Source organism: Colossoma macropomum, unplaced genomic scaffold (genome assembly GCF_904425465.1).
Source record: "Colossoma macropomum unplaced genomic scaffold, Colossoma_macropomum, whole genome shotgun sequence".
Lineage (NCBI taxonomy): Eukaryota > Metazoa > Chordata > Actinopteri > Characiformes > Serrasalmidae > Colossoma > Colossoma macropomum.
Genome location: NW_023494784.1, coordinates 42,333,796 through 42,349,778, shown reverse-complemented (window position 1 = coordinate 42,349,778; position 15,983 = coordinate 42,333,796). Strand labels below are relative to the sequence as shown.

The following is a 15,983-nucleotide window of genomic DNA, read 5'->3' as shown; positions in this document are numbered from 1 at the left end:
TGTGCTGCCTGATGTCTGACACATGGTTTTGTGACATTTTGTTGAAGCTAAAACGTATTTTAATCCATACATGGCGGAGGGATACATGCAGGGTGTTGTGAGGCAAAATAGTCCACAAAGAAAACTTATTTCTTTCAGATTAATGGCTATTTTACCATCATCAACACTGAAAAAACTCAGACACATGTAGGTTCACTGGTGGTTTTGGATAGTAAATAAAATGTTTATATTTGTGTTGTAGACAACATGACGTCTGGTTCCTGTCAGCACCACTGTAAAGAAATCAGAGTCTGTAAGTTTCTCTACAACGAGCCATTTTGTGTCAGACCACCCTGAGTGACTCTGTTTACGTCTCACCAAATTAATTTTGCTGAAATTTTGAAAAATCAATTCCTTCAAATCCTTTTAACCTTAAACTGTATCTACAGTGTGCTCAGAAAAGCATATTGTGATGTAATTTATATTGAGAGCAATAAAATAGGGGTTGATATGGTAAAATATAGATATTTTCATAATGCATGTCACAAGATTTAGGATTAACTTTTAATTTTGATAACTAGGAACAGACAAAAAAGGAATCAGTAGGGCCGTGTTTAAAAAAATGCTATTTAAAAAACGTGATTACAGTGATGTGTATCGTTCTCCATGGTTCTTTAAGTACAGATGATACCAGAAAAGCATGTTGTGACGTAATAATGATAAACTGTCGCCGCATTGCGAACCCCTAGGTGTAACAATACTCATTTGGTTTGATACAGTTTTGGATTCTGTGGTGAAAATGTAGCCCGTTTTAAATATTTTATGTGGTAAAAATGTCCTGATTCAACAGAGCAGTAATTATACACCGATCAGGCAAAACATTATGACCACCTCCTTGTTTCTACACTCACTGTCCATTTGATCAGCTCCACTTACTATATAGGTGCACTTTGTAGTTCTACAGTTACAGACTGTAGTCCATCTGTTTCTCTGCATACTTTGTTAGCCCCCTTTTACCCTGTTCTTCAGTGGTCAGGACCCCCATGGACCCTCACAGAGCAGGTATTATTTGGGTGGTGGATCATTCTCAGCACTGCAGTAACACTGACGTGGTGGTGGTGTGATAGTGTGTGTTGTGCTGGTCTGAGTGGATCAAATTACGGCAGCGCTGCTGGAGTTTTAAACACTGTGTCCACTCACTGTCCACTCTTTTAGACACTCCTACCTTGTCAGTCCACCTTGTAGATGTAGTCAGAGACGATAGCTCATCTGCTGCTGCACAGTTTGTGTTGGTCATCCTCTAGTCCTTCATCAGTGGTCACAGGATGCTGCCCACAGGACGCTGTTGGCTGGATATTTTTGGTTGGTGGACTATTCTCAGTCCAGCAGTGACACTGAGGTGTTTAAGAACTTTAGCAGCACTGCTGTGTCTGATCCACTCAGACCAGCGCAACACACACTAACACACCACCACCACGTCAGTGTTACTGCAGTGCTGAGAATGATCCAGCACCCAAATAGCACCTGCTCTGTGAGGGTCCATGGGGGTCCTGACCACTGAAGGACAGGGTAAAAGGGGGCTAACAAAGTGTGCAGAGAAACAGATGGACTACAGTCTGTAACTGTAGAACTACAAAGTGCACCTATATAGTAAGTGGAGCTGATAAAATGGACAATGAGCGTAGAAACAAGGAGGTGGTCATAATGTTATGCCTGATCGGTGTATCCTGCACACATTGATTTGTCTCAGATAAATAGAACTTTAAGTAGAACTTTTCAGTGCCTTTCAGACCAGCCCTCCAACAAAATGAGCTAAATATTGTGATACACATTCTGCGCCATCATATCATGCAGTTTAATTGTAATTCTGAGTTGACTGGTCATCAGTAGTTCTTGTTAAACTCTCTGGTGGGTATCAGACAGTAGAGCTTTATCTCATTCGACTGATAACTGTATGAATAAGTTGTGATTGATTTGGCTGTTCACAGCTTGCTGAGGTGGCTCACAGTACAGTGTTGTCTAAAGGTGACACAGTCCCGGCACTAGCGGAGGGTTTGGTTTGTTTTGACAGGTGTCATGTGACTCTCAGCAGCTCTCATGCCGTCATGTGACTCTCACTAGCGCTCATGCACCAACCTGTTTCCCTTCACGGCACACATCATCCCAAACTCTTCTTTCTAGGCTTATTGAAGCCTTTTTGTCCACATAGTGGCACTGTGGGATCTCTGAAGGGCCCATATCCTGCAGGTTTCCTGTATTTTGTTTTGCTTTCTCCTGACTGAGACAGGGGTGCGTTGTGCATCATTCAGAAAGCAATCTGAGGTTTTTTAGGCCAGATAAGTGGATATATGCAAATGTGTTGGTTTTTGTGACTTCGCAGAAACAGCAGTGGTGGACGAAGTACACAAATCATGTACTTGAGTTAAAGTAGAGATACCCAAGGTTAAATATTACTCCAGTAAAAGTAGAAGTTCCTCCCTTTAGACCTCCATTTGAGTAAAAGTTCAAAAGTATTTGCCTTCAAATGTACTTAAGTATCGAAAGTAAAAGTACTAAAAGATTAATTATGATTCTAATGTCCTGTTATCATTTTTGTAACAAGACTCGCTTCATCAACTCATTTTAGGTGAAAATACTCCAGTGTCTCTCTTGGTAAACCAGTCTTTTAATAGAATGTCATTAATTAGTGACGCTGATGTCTATTAAAATTATCATAAGCACAAAACACTGAAGGCAAACAGTTTCCATCAGGTAGAACTGAGTGGCTCTGAAAGAACTTCTTACAAACAAGCAAAGTTTCAGTTTAAGATTTATTTGCAACTTAGTTACAAGTTTAAGTTTAATAAAAACTTTAAACTCAGATTCACAAATGAGTTTCCTTTACTAAACTGCATCTGTAGGTCTCTGTTCATAAACATAAACTAGACAAAACACATTTACTATAAAATGAAATGTGTTTGTATAAATTCAGAAAAAAGACTTGTCAGTCACAACTGCATATGTGTACATATTTCTATATTGTGGTCTATTTACCCACAAAGTCAAGAGCAATATGTTATATCTGTTCACTAATTCTTTGATGTGAGATTGTCAGTCATTGTTTGCATTAACCCCGTCCTGCTTTACCTGCTAAAGTGACCTAAGTGTAGTGTGGATATGCTTGCAGTAGGTCGCTGTGCCCTGATTGGTGTTTTTGCTTTGCGCTTCTTTCGTTTTGACATGTGACGTTTTTATACGCACATAAACCAAAAGGAACGACAGATTTCTCATAATGTAGTGGAGTAAAAAGTGAGATATTTGACTTTGAAATGTGGAGTGAAAGTAAAAAGTCGCCCAAAATGGAAATACTTCAGTAAAGTACAGATACACAAAAAAACTACTTAAGTACAGAAAAGAATTACATTTACTTAGTCACTGTCCACCACGAAGAAACAGTGAATTTAAAACAGGCTGTTTTTTTACAGCTTACTTGCCCTGTGTGGACTGTGCAGGGTGGAATAGTATGTCTTTGGACCTTTAGTAATGTTTATGTCGATAAAGGAAGAAAGACGTTCCACAATTTGGGGCTTTAAATGCACTTATGTGTAGATATTACTGTAGGCTGAATAGACGGATATAAACGTGTTGGTTATTGGTTAAATTGGTATTTGTGACGTCACAAAAACAGTAAATTAAAAACGAGCTGTTTTTCTAGCATAGTTTTACAGCGTTCGCCAAAACAATTCACATATTTGTGGGTGTTTTTTAGCATGTATTACACAAATATGGCTTATAACCATTGAAAATCATGGCATTTTTACTGCTAGCATAGCCACTGATATAGAGGCTAAGAGATTCAGCTTCCTAGCGGTAATGTCAGCTGTCTGGCTTCCTTTAATGTGAGCCAGCTGGCATATAAAAGAAATTTCAGACCTCTTGCTCTGATGTATCCGCCCCAAAACCCTTGCAGTTTCTCAAAAGTTCCTCCCACCTTCAAGATACATCATCAGAAGGGGTTTTTCAAAGTTTTTACATGGCAAATCGCTCTCGACACAACTGTGGTGCCGCTGTAGGAGGCGAGTAGGCCTGTTTACAACAGACGTAGCAATGGTGACATTTTTAATTTGGGGTGGAATGTCCCTTTAAGCATCCTGCAGATATTTGGGTGGCTTGTCACTTTTGACTCGCCCTATATGTGAGCTGTATGGACTGAGAATTGAATGTTTTGAAACCATCTATCAAACTAACAATGTTTACATAAAAATAAAGTTTTTTTTCATATGGGCTCTTTAATTAATGTCAGTCTGTTAGATGGACTCGCCCTCAGGCCTGTAGATACTGGTTACGTGTGATGGGTCAGCATGTCTGGGGTCGAAACTTGAGCCCTAAATAATCTTCGTGTTCATGCCGCCATGCTTATGTCATGAGAAGCCGGGGGGGGTGTCACTCCTTGGCCGTGCTGAGGGGTCAGTTCCCTTTGCAAGTCCTTCTGGAAGCTTCTGGGCCCACCCGTAACCACATGTAAACAAACTTCTCAGGTGTCCAGTCCTTGTCTCGTGTATGAGAAAGCTTTAGATGGCTGGACGGGGGGGCTGACCTCAGGGGTTTGCCAGCATTTTCCCCACTAGTTTGGGGTTTGTGGTCTGTTTTGTGTCGTTTTCTGGGTGTGAAATTTGCTCATATGGATGTTTTTTGTCCCTCATCATGCAGGAAGTCACAGCCACCAGTCGCCATTATGTTGACCGGCTCTTTGACCCCGACCCACAGAAAGTCCTGCAGGGAGTCATGTGAGTATGCAGTTTGTGTGTATGATCTATGGGCCTGTATATCATTTTGCTGACGTTGAGGTTTGGATTTGTCCGCAATCTACAGCCGATATTTAAGTATTAAGATATTCCAAGCACTTCGGTAGGGGAACCAAACATTTATCAGGCCAGATACAAGCTTTTCACCAGTAGCATGCAGCTGCAGCTCTGCACGCTGGACTCCTTGTGGTCTGGCACAGCTTATGAGACTCGCAGTTCCAGGCGACAGTATCAATTTTAACTAATTACACGCGTTGCACAAGTTCAGCCGTAGGGTAAATGTTTACTAAGTTCAGTTTTACGCAAATCAAAACAAGCTGCTCCACACAGAGTAGTTTTGACGTTGACCTTAGTAGTTACTACATATTTACAGGTCCCCCTAAGCTGGTGTAGGTGATGGGGAAACCAATGGAAACCATGGTAACGAATTTGCGACATACACTTTAGCTAGGTGAGACACAACTTGGGCCCAATCCCATTTCTTATTTTTTATCCCTTCCCCTTGTTTTCGAGTGTCACTTTGTTGAAGTCTCCCCTCTGAAATGGGACCCTCAAATAAAAAGAGCATCACTTCATTAACAGCTACCAGCGCTGCTCTGTAGGCAATGCTGCCAGTCTGCAGTGACAGCAGAGGAGGGTAAAGTTCAGCTCCTCACTGCTGGGCTTTAGTTAGATTTAGGGAGTCTAGTGCCTTCGAAGAGGGGGCAATTATTTATTATCGCCCACCCCTAATTCTTCAGTGATATGAAGTCGGCTGTTTGCCAGCTTCTTGTTCGAATTTTCCCGTTCCACCTTAAATGGTGCAGGAGTTATGATGGTTGAGGTGCTAGAATGTAACTGCTGCACCGTTTAAGGTGGAACGGGACATTTAGCTAGCTAGCTACCAAGACATCAGCACTACTAGCGTTTTTTTTATTTTTTATTTGTTTGTTTTTTTTTTAATGCTTGTTATAAAAGAAGAACCATAATACACTAAAACGACATTAAACTAAGACAATACAGTGGTTGTTGTAATTTTTTAATGGAGAGAATTCTCACTTTTGAGGGTTTCTTTGGTCGCTCGCTCAGCCATCTTGTCTGTTTTTTTTTCCTTTTTTTTTCATAACATTGGAGTCTGAAAATCCTCATGTAGCTCTAACACTTCGCCCTACCCCTCTGTTTAAACACGCTACCACTAGACATGAACCCCCAAAACAGAGGGGCAGGGCTAAGTGGTAGGGGCAAGGAGTGAGATGGGATTGGGCCTTAAAGATTTGCAGTACAACCGAACTTCAATAAAAGAATAGTGTTAACTAAGGACTTAGTAAATCTAACCTTAGATATAAAGGGGTGTAACCCAGTCCAGGTGCGGTCCAAATAAGTTTCCTACTTCTCTGGATTGCTGTCTGGCTACCTGGCAGAAGGAGAAGTTTGTGAACAAACCAAGTTGGCTTGACAAAGCCGTTGCTATGGTACCCAAGGTGGTTGCTAGGATTTTACTGTGCCATTGCTGTGCTATCCTAGTTGTTTGCTAAGGTGTTGCTAGGCTGTTGCTATGGTATCCTAGCTGGTTGCTAAGGTGTTGCTAGGCCGTTGCTATGGTATCCTTGGTGCTTCCGAAGGAGTCGTTAGGCTGATGCTATGGTATCCTAAGTGATTGCTAAGGTGTTGCAGCAGTACTTTTCCACTGGCGTAACTCACCGAGTTGGCATCGCCTGAGCTGCTCACATCTATTTGAGATTTGCATGGGCTTGCCCTTTTACACACAGGCCTGCACTCCGGAGATCAGCAGCAGCGTTTACGACTAAACCTGCTCTAAAGACGAACGTGTGTGTGTGTGGAGGGGTGGAACCGGTTCCTCTGAGGAGATTACTTCACTGTTATGTAGTTTACCAGATGGGCGTGCCAGTCTGACCTGTTGAAAATGAAACGTAAACATGATTTGGATCTATTTTATCAGGTTTCTCAGACCTGGATTCAGACTTTGCCATCAGTTCTAGGCTGCTGTTCACACTCTGGCACCATCAGACTGCAAGGTCTGTTTGGGAGCTTCAGTGGGTGCCACGCCCCCCCCGTGACCAGTATAGTGAATATAGTGATGCGCAACGTGTCCAGAAGTCTGTAGACACCTGCTCATCCGCCGTTTCTTCTGAAATGAAGGGTATTAATAGGGAGTTTGTCCTCCTTTGCTGCAGTAACAGCCTCTTATCTGGGAAGGCTTTACTGTAGATGTTGGAACGTGTGTGGGAAGCAGAACATATTGCTATAGTAATTAGAATTTCAGCTTGTTAGTTTAATCTTTAATTGCGAAAAATACCAAGGAATTAATTTGTTAATAAAATTATTACTGTAATTGTAATGAATTGGAAAAATGCTTTAAGTATTATTATTATTATTATTATTATTATTATTGTTAGTATTATTATTAAACAATTAAATGTCGAATGTTCAGGATGTTGTAACTAGTTTCCTTTTTAATATTTATATCTAAGTCTTTAGTTTTTTATATAGTCTTTAAGATTTTCTGATAAACTTTATTTAATTTTTAATTGTGAAAAATACCAGTGAATTAATTTGTTAGTAAAAATTATTTCTGTAATATTTAGAAATTAGAAAAATGCTATTATTATTATTATTATTATTATTAATAATAATAATAGTTATTATTATTATTATTATTATTATTATTAATATTATTATTAATAGTTATTATTATTATTATTATTAAACACTTAAGTTGCATTTTTAGGATTTTGACTTATATTTGACTAATATTGTCTGATAACTTTTTCTGAGTAAAAGTTAAAGCATTTTTACCAATCATTATTTATATTTTTATTATTTATATTTTGATCATTTTAGTAATTGTTTTATCATCACTTTCCTTTTCGTAGCTCTGAAGATTTTGATTTTCTATATTTTCTTTTCTTTTGGCAGCCACCCGGAGCTTCACTTGGCAGGTCTTTAATATATACGACCTCATTTACATGTTTATTTTGATTGGTTCTTGCCAAGACACTGGCGCACAAATCACCGCCACGGTGACTTTAAAAATAGCTCTTATGTTCCGTGCCGCGTATGTTGCGTTGCGTAGCGTAGCTCTGTTATCACCAAGTTTCATAAATTAGGCCCAGAATGTTTTGTTTGTAAAATTTTTTCAGATGAATTTACATTCTGGCCATTTTGAGTCAGTGTGCTCTTTGAAAGTCGGGGCAGCAGCTCTCATCCTCATTCCTCTGTGGAGGCTGAATGGTCAATGAAACCAGTCACACTGCTGTATGAGAGCGACCCCCCTGTCTTCTGTTTCTCCCGTGTAGATGTATGTATTATGTAATAAACTGCTGAAGAGAAGTTCACATTCGCTTATCTGCCTTGTGTTGACAGTGACATGAAGAATGCAGTCATCGGAAACAACAAACAGAAGGCCAACCTGATTGTGCTGGGAGCCGTGCCCAGGTAGGCGGAGCTGCTTTGGCCTTTATCCATCTGAGCGCTGCTTTTGACACTGACTCGGCCAGTCGGAGTTCAGCAGCACCTGCGTTTTATACAGGCGGCTAATAGAAAACAGTAGGAGTTTGATGGGTAATTGTGGAGAAACCTGATTTTTTTTTTTTTATAGTGGTGGTGATAAGAACCAGTGAACCTACATGTATCTTGAGTTTTTATATGTGATGTTGTTGATGATGATAAAGTGTCTCTGGGGACTGTTTTGCCTTACAACAACCTGCATATACGTTTCCACCACAGATGGATTTTAAAAGGCACATTTTAGGCCTAAACCTGTTCAGAACTATCATAAAACAGTGAGTGAGTTTCATGCACTCGATAATCTCATCATAATCGGATTTCTGCAGTTATCTGATTATTCAAATGGTCATGTAAACAGCACACTCTGATATCTTAGATATCTTGGAGTAAGGTATAGAAATCTGATTAACAGACTGGATTTTAGCTCAGAAATCAGTGCATGTAAACTCTTACTCTGATTTCTTTCGCGGTACCGGAAATAAGTGAGCAGCGGCGCTGCGAGATGCAGCAAAACACTGCGAGTGACACTGAAACCAAAGACATGCTTGACGAAATTAAGGATTTAAATATGCTAAATATGCGTGTTCATATGTGTGGCTATCTTTTAAAAAATAAATAAATAAATAAAAAAAGCTGCAGCATGAAGTTTGAGTTTTACATTACGTTTAAATCATATCTTCTTCTGAGTTTATTGGCTGGTTGCAAAGCAGAAATCCAATGACTCATGTAGACCTGGAGTTTCCCTTTATCTGATTACTCAAGTGCATGTAAACGCGTTGATGGGATTACTAGCACTCAGTGTCTCAAACATCAGGCATCATATTCAGACATTAAACTCTTCAGACGTCTGGTTCCTATCACCACCCCTGAACAATTCTCACTCTGTAGGTTTCTCTAGAGTGGAGAATTTCACACCAAACCTCTCTGAATGACATGCTAATGATTTAATTACACAGAAATTGTGACAAGCCAGTGGTACTTTTACACTAAGAACAGTTTAAATATCCATAAAAACTTCTTTAACCCAAATTTGTCAATTCTCTTTCTGATACTTCTTTTCTTGAGTGCCTTGCTATCCCATTGCTGCTGTAGCGCTGTGAATTTCCCCCGTTGTGGAACTCATAAAGGATCATCTTATATAAATGTATTGTCCTTTTAGTTAACTACCTTGATACATTAAAATACAGAAGTCAAACTGAGTGAGATTTTACTCAGGGAGTCTCAGGATTTGTATATCTTGTCCAGCACAGTTACTTTTAGGAGAAACAGAATAGAATAAAACAGTTCAAATCAAGTTATGTTAGGTTAGTAAGACTTTCTTTAAGGCTTCATTAACTCTATTAATTCTAACTTAAATATCATCTGATACTCTGATATATTTTAAATCTATTGTCAGTTTGTCACATACTCAGTTCAGTTAGTACTGAGTTAAAGGTTTGATCTGGAGTTTTGATCTGAAGGTGTCCTCGTCCCTGCTAAAAAGCTGACCAATGAATGGCGTGTGATCCATTGTCCACACGGCCTCCCATACAATAACCCAAACAGTGCCCTGCTCAGGGGCCCAGGTCCAGTTCTGCTGAGAGTTGGGTTTGAGAGAGGGGACCGGACGCATTATCCAGGCAGACAAAGCTGTTTGACTATAGCTGCACAGACTGGATCTTTTACACAGTATTAAATAACACAGTATTACACAGAATACTCAGCACTGTAGATAAGATGGGGAAATATGGCTAAAGATTTAATGATATACAGTTATGCTACACTTATTGTTAGGTACACAAGTTTCAAGCAAGCGTATTTCTTTTTAAACAGTCTGACATTTTATTACTGTAGTATTTATTTATTTTACAAAAGACAAAATAAATAGTGAAAAATAGCAAATGAAATATAATGTAGAACTTCATATATATGTGTGTATATATATATATATATATATATATATATGTGTGTATATATATATATATACTTAAAAATGAGCATTTACTAAAGTTAAAATCAGTTTGGAGACTTAAAATAATTTTTTTGAATGAAAAAAAAAGTGAAGCTATTCTTTCCAGCTTTTTTTTAAATTAACAATGTATTTTATTTACCTAAAAGTAAACTCCACATTTACAGTTTTACAATGTATGCGATGGTATGAAAATCTATCATGCTATTAGCGACCAAAAAAAAAAACCCCACTGAAATAGTTTTACCACAGTTATTACACATTATATTTTTTTATGCTCAACTACAATTTAAATAAATATGTAATTGTCTCCAGCACAACTGCTGTTTACTGTTCAGATTGTAACTGTGTAAATATGTGTTGTTCTGGCACATTCAAGCGGGTATTTTGTACCACTGTGACCTTTTTAAAAGGTACACAGCTATTAGAATTATTAAAGATTAGAATAAGATTATAATTTGTCTTATATTGATAAATCATCCCTTCCCTATTTATTTTTTTTTATTTATTTATAAATCCATGCTAACTGACCCTTTGTAGCTTTATTATTGACAACGTTCATCTTTTTTGGGGGAAGTGCTCCTGTAATATTGGGTTTTTGAACTTGAATTGTACTGACTTGTTTTTAAAAAGCATTTGGTTGTGCCTCTTCTTCCTCTCTCTCCAGGCTCCTGTATTTACTCCAGCAGAGCTCTTCCAGTGCAGAGTTGAGGACGGAATGTGCGGTGGTGTTGGGCAGCTTGGCCATGGGCACCGAAAACAACATCAAGTCCCTGGTGGACTGTCACATCATCCCCGCCCTGCTTCAAGGTCATCTTCCTTTCTTAAAGTATAGTTGGTGAAAATGTTTGTGGCATAGCTAAAACAGAAGTAGCATAGCAGCCGTCCTGAAGACTGAACTTTGTACTTTCATCCATGTTTATAGACAACAATATGTATGAAAGTTTCAGGAACCACATTAGACAGTATATTTGAGATTTCTTTATGGTTTCAAAAGAGCTAATATTTTCATACCTGATTATTCATGTGGATTAATCCACTAATAATCAACTAATCGGCTTAAATGTGGCCTGTAAACGTGAAGAGCTGTAACTGATAAAGTTCTGTTGACCAAGAGCTGAATTACCACCACAGAAAAAACAAGTGGCACTTTGTTTAATTCTGCCAATAATACTGAGCTGCAGTCAGAAATAAGCAATAACCTAAAAATAAGTCCTGTAGTAATAAGTATGTAGGTTGTTGAACATTGTAGCTCTTCAGGCTGCAGCATCATTCCACTAATTTGACATTTAATGTGTGTAGATAGCTGGCTAATATGTATAACACTGCACGTATGTAGCTTTTGTGTAAAATTGAAGTCAGGGTAGCGTGTGTTATATGTGACTGCTGTCTTTCTTTTTAAGAAAAAGCTCCCAGGCTTTACTTTCTTTAACTTTAGTCGTTCTTTTTCTTTCGCTGTCTGCTCACAAAGGTTCGACGCTATGTAAATTGCTGCCCTGTTCAGCCTAATTCATTAACTCACTCCATGTTAGGCGTCACTTTGAAAATGTAAACAAAAAATTGACACTGGAAATATTTGTAGACCATTTTTTATGGTCGACATTGATGATATTTGTTGTTTCAGCTCCGATTAGATTCCGTAGCTATTTGAAGCTGTTTGAGGCAAGTGTGATGATTCAGGCATACTGTTAGCACAGTGTGTTAACAGGTCTACCGTTAGCTTTGTAGATCCTGTGCAGAACTATAGAAGCAAACTTCAGACGCCAAATATGTTTCAGCCGATCGGCCACATTTGGAGAATTGTTCGTGTACACTTGCGCTCACTCAGTCAAAGCATTGCTCTAACAAAATGGCAGGTTATAACGAATGGCTGTGTCTGCAGGTCTCTTGTGTCCTGACCTGGTCTTCATTGAGGCCTGTCTGCGTTGTTTAAGAACAGTTTTCATCAGTCCTGTCACACCTGTGCAGCTACTCTACACGGTAAGTGGACCTAACACTCCTTTAACGTCAGTGTTTTGAATACATTCCGATTGTAGATTAAGACTGAGGTGTTTGTGCTCACTCTACTTAACAGTCTGATGGAAAATCTCCCTTTACATTCACGCTACATGTAATCAGATCCAAAAGTTTATGCATGCGTAGCGAACCGCTTAGTGTAGACGTTACCATGACAACCAGCATAACGTGAGTCCAGTCAGAGTGATACGAGCAGCAGTGAGCAGCGCTTGTGTTTTTAATTACTTTAAAATGATGTCAGACTCAGGAAAACGTCCTTCACATGTCCTTATTAAAGAAGGCCGAGAGGAAGACGTCGTGTTCTGAGACACATAAGCTGGACGTCCGTCCCACCGCCGTCTTTTAAAGATCAGAGCATAAACTTCGTCTCCTCTGCAGACCAGTTTCTGCTCCGCCATGTTGAACGATATAAACTTTCACTATGATGCGACGAACATGATCAGAACGGACTTAAACTTTCCGATAGGGAATGTAATCAGATACAGGCGTTTACACGGATATTATTCTTCTATTTAACAGATTATTTACAGGATTACCCACCTCGTTCAGTCAGGTTAAATCTGTATTCCGAATGACTTCAATCGGATTATCAGGCTGCATGTAAACGTGGCCGGTGTTTCCCATACTATTAAACCATACTTCACATGCCACCTGGCTGGAAGGAGATGCCCTTTAAAAAATAGTAATAATAACGAAGTAAATTTATGAAATGCCAAGTGTACAAGCCAAAATACACCCAACAGCTACACCACCAGCCAACTACATAGCCCCAATATGATATAGAACGATATAGACATCCGTTGCTTACATGCACACCCCCACGTTAAAATGAATCTCTGTCTTTTGCCGTTTGCTGTTAGGACCCCACTGTGATCCCTCACCTGATGTCTCTGCTGAGCCGGTCCCAGCGCACACAGGAGTACATCACACAGATCTTCTCTCACTGCTGCAAGGTAATATATACGTCGATCGGGCATAACATTATGACCACCTCCTTGTTTCTACGCTCATTGTCCATTTTATCAGCTCCACTTACTATATAGGTGCACTTTGTAGTTCTACAGTTACAGACTGTCGTCCATCTGTTTCTCTGCATACTTTGTTAGCCCCCTTTTACCCTGTTCTTCAGTGGTCAGGACCCCCATGGACCCTCACAGAGCAGGTACTATTTGGGTGGTGGATGTAGATGTAAAGTCAGAGACGATAGCCCATCTGCTGCTGCACAGTTTGTGTTGGTCATCCTCTAGTCCTTCATCAGTGCCCACAGGACGCTGCCCACAGGACGCTGTTGGCTGGATATTTTTGGTTGGTGGACTATTCTCAGTCCAGCAGTGACACTGAGGTGTTTAAAAACTCCAGCAGCACTGCTGTGTCTGATCCGCTCAGACCAGTGCAACACACACTAACACACCACCACCACATCAGTGTCACTGCAATGCTGAGAATGATCCACCACCCAAATAGTACCTGCTCTGTGAGGGTCCATGGGGGTCCTGACCACTGAAGAACAGGGTAAAAGGAGGCTAACAAAGTATCAGAGAAACAGATGGACTACAGTCTGTAACTGTAGAACTACAAAGTGCACCTATATAGTAAGTGGAGCTGATAAAATGGACAATGAGCATAGAAACAAGGAGGTGGTCATAATGTTATGCCTGATCGGTGTATATAGAATTTATAAAATAAATTCAGGAAATAAACAGTACTTGTCCATAAAAATGATGCTCATCCACACATTCTTTAAGGAAATTGTATGGCTTATTGTTGTGTAGGTGTCTTTATGGCGTTATAGCAAAGTCCTTACAGGAAAGTCTGTCTGCACGACAGCCGTCTTGGCTATAACGTCCAGGCCGGTTTTGTAGTCACACAAGACCAGGCTCTTTTAATGGGGCGAGATTGACAACAATCAAGCTGAAAGTCACATTAAAGGGGAATTCCACCAATAGTGTCTCAGATTTCTTTACAGTGGTGGTGATAGGAGCCAGGCTTTGTGATGTGTGGAGCACAGATATTTTATTTGCTATTCAAAATCGTCAGTGAACCTACACGTGTCTTTTCAGTAGGTCTGCGCAGTTCGACCATATTCATTGTTAATGCGATAAATAGCAATACATTATTATAACAGTACGTTACAATAAGCTCTTTTGAGTATATTGTGGATGTCGTCAGTATTGATCAACTCCACTGGCTAAATGTAATAAACTAGTCTGAGTTCTGTTTTTCCAGAGTCGTTATTGTTGTTTCGGAATTGCTGTGTAGTTTTGTGTATTTTCATCCAGACTGTGGTTTTGTGTGTTTTTCAGACTCCAGAGCATCAAACAGTTTTATTTAACCATGGTGCCATACAGAACATCGCGCCTCTGCTCATCTCTCCATCCTACAAGGTGAAACACAAACACAGCATGAACCTACGGACGTCCAGAGAGGCCATGAGGTGGCGAGTTAATTATCTTGTTATCTCAAGATAACAAAGTTAATTGACAATTAACATGTTATCTCAAGATAAAAGAGAGCAAAATTATCTTGAGATAACTAAAGTTATCTTGAGATAACGAGTTAATGATCTTGTGGTGATCTCAAGAGAACAAAGGTTATCTTGAGATAATGAGTTAATGATCTTGTGATCTCAAGATAACAAACTTGTTATCTTGATCATCACAAGATCATTAACTTTGTTATCTCAACTTATTTAACTTATTTTAAGATAGCAAAATAAGTAACTTCTCATTTCAAGATAAAATTATCTTGAGATAACAAGTTAATTATCTTGTGATCTCAAGATAACAAATTTGTTTTCTTGAAATAACAAGTTACATATCTTGTTATCTCAAGATAACGATCCAGACAATTCTAGCAACAGCTCATGGTCTCTCCGGACTTCGGTATGAACTAGTAACGACTTTTACCTTGTGTCGTATAAACTAAGGAGTGCTACGTGGTACAGTAGTGTGCAAAACTTTGAGCACCCCTGGTCAAGTGACATCATATTTGTTATATAACAAACTCAAATCTGCAATTTTTCTGCTAGTTTTGTGCACAATTTTATTTATTTGCGGAGTTTAACATATTAGGCAATATGCCAAGTTCAGCAAATAAGCAGTAATTGTGCAGTAAAATGTGTAGAAGAGTGTTCTCTGAAGAAGATGTGGACTTATATACTCTCTCTCTCTCTCTCTCTCTCTCTCTCTCTCTCTCTCTCTCTCTCTCTCTCTCTCTCTCTCTCTCTCTCCAGGTACGAATGCAGGCATTAAAATGTTTCTCCGTCCTGGCATACGAGAACACTCAGGTCTCCATGACTCTGGTGAATGGTGAGAGGGGCTTTTATTTCCTTTTCTTCTTTTTCTTTTTTCTTTTTCCTCTCACTTCTTCTGAATCTTTCCATAGACTTTTCATTTGCAATCCAGTGTTTTCCCTAGTCATGTGCCAGTATTCAGTAATAAGGTATTAAGGTGTACCACAATATCCAGCACACATGATACTCTTCAGGCCTGGCACGAACCAAAACACCCCCTTATTACTGAGTAATATTACTGAGTTGCCAAGTTGGGTGAAATCAGGTCAGGCCAAATCAGGTCAGGCCAAATCTGATGAAATATTTGATGAAAACAAGTTTTATCTTTGTTGAGAAAAAAGGGAAAAACAACACAGCAAAAATGTTTTTAGTGAAGACATAACAACAGGTATGCTATCAGTTTTCGGGCAGCTGACTTTTACCTGAGACTAACTGCTTATTAACTGTGTAGGACTGG

The 15,983-nt window shown here is 39.3% G+C and overlaps 1 protein-coding gene across 2 annotated transcripts in view; it reads left to right on the top strand.

Annotated features, from left to right (window-relative positions):
* Positions 1-15,983, top strand: part of armc8 (armadillo repeat containing 8) — a 34,487-nt gene that overhangs the window by 1,301 nt on the left and 17,203 nt on the right. For both annotated transcript variants that reach the window (XR_005007318.1, XM_036571775.1), the window contains exons 2-8: positions 4,669-4,745; positions 8,127-8,198; positions 10,886-11,028; positions 12,101-12,198; positions 13,095-13,187; positions 14,538-14,618; positions 15,467-15,542. Coding sequence is in view for 1 of the 2 variants with exons in the window: in XM_036571775.1 (XP_036427668.1) it covers positions 4,669-4,745; positions 8,127-8,198; positions 10,886-11,028; positions 12,101-12,198; positions 13,095-13,187; positions 14,538-14,618; positions 15,467-15,542 (640 nt within the window). In the remaining variant the exon portion in view is untranslated. The remainder of the gene's footprint in view (positions 1-4,668; positions 4,746-8,126; positions 8,199-10,885; positions 11,029-12,100; positions 12,199-13,094; positions 13,188-14,537; positions 14,619-15,466; positions 15,543-15,983) is intronic.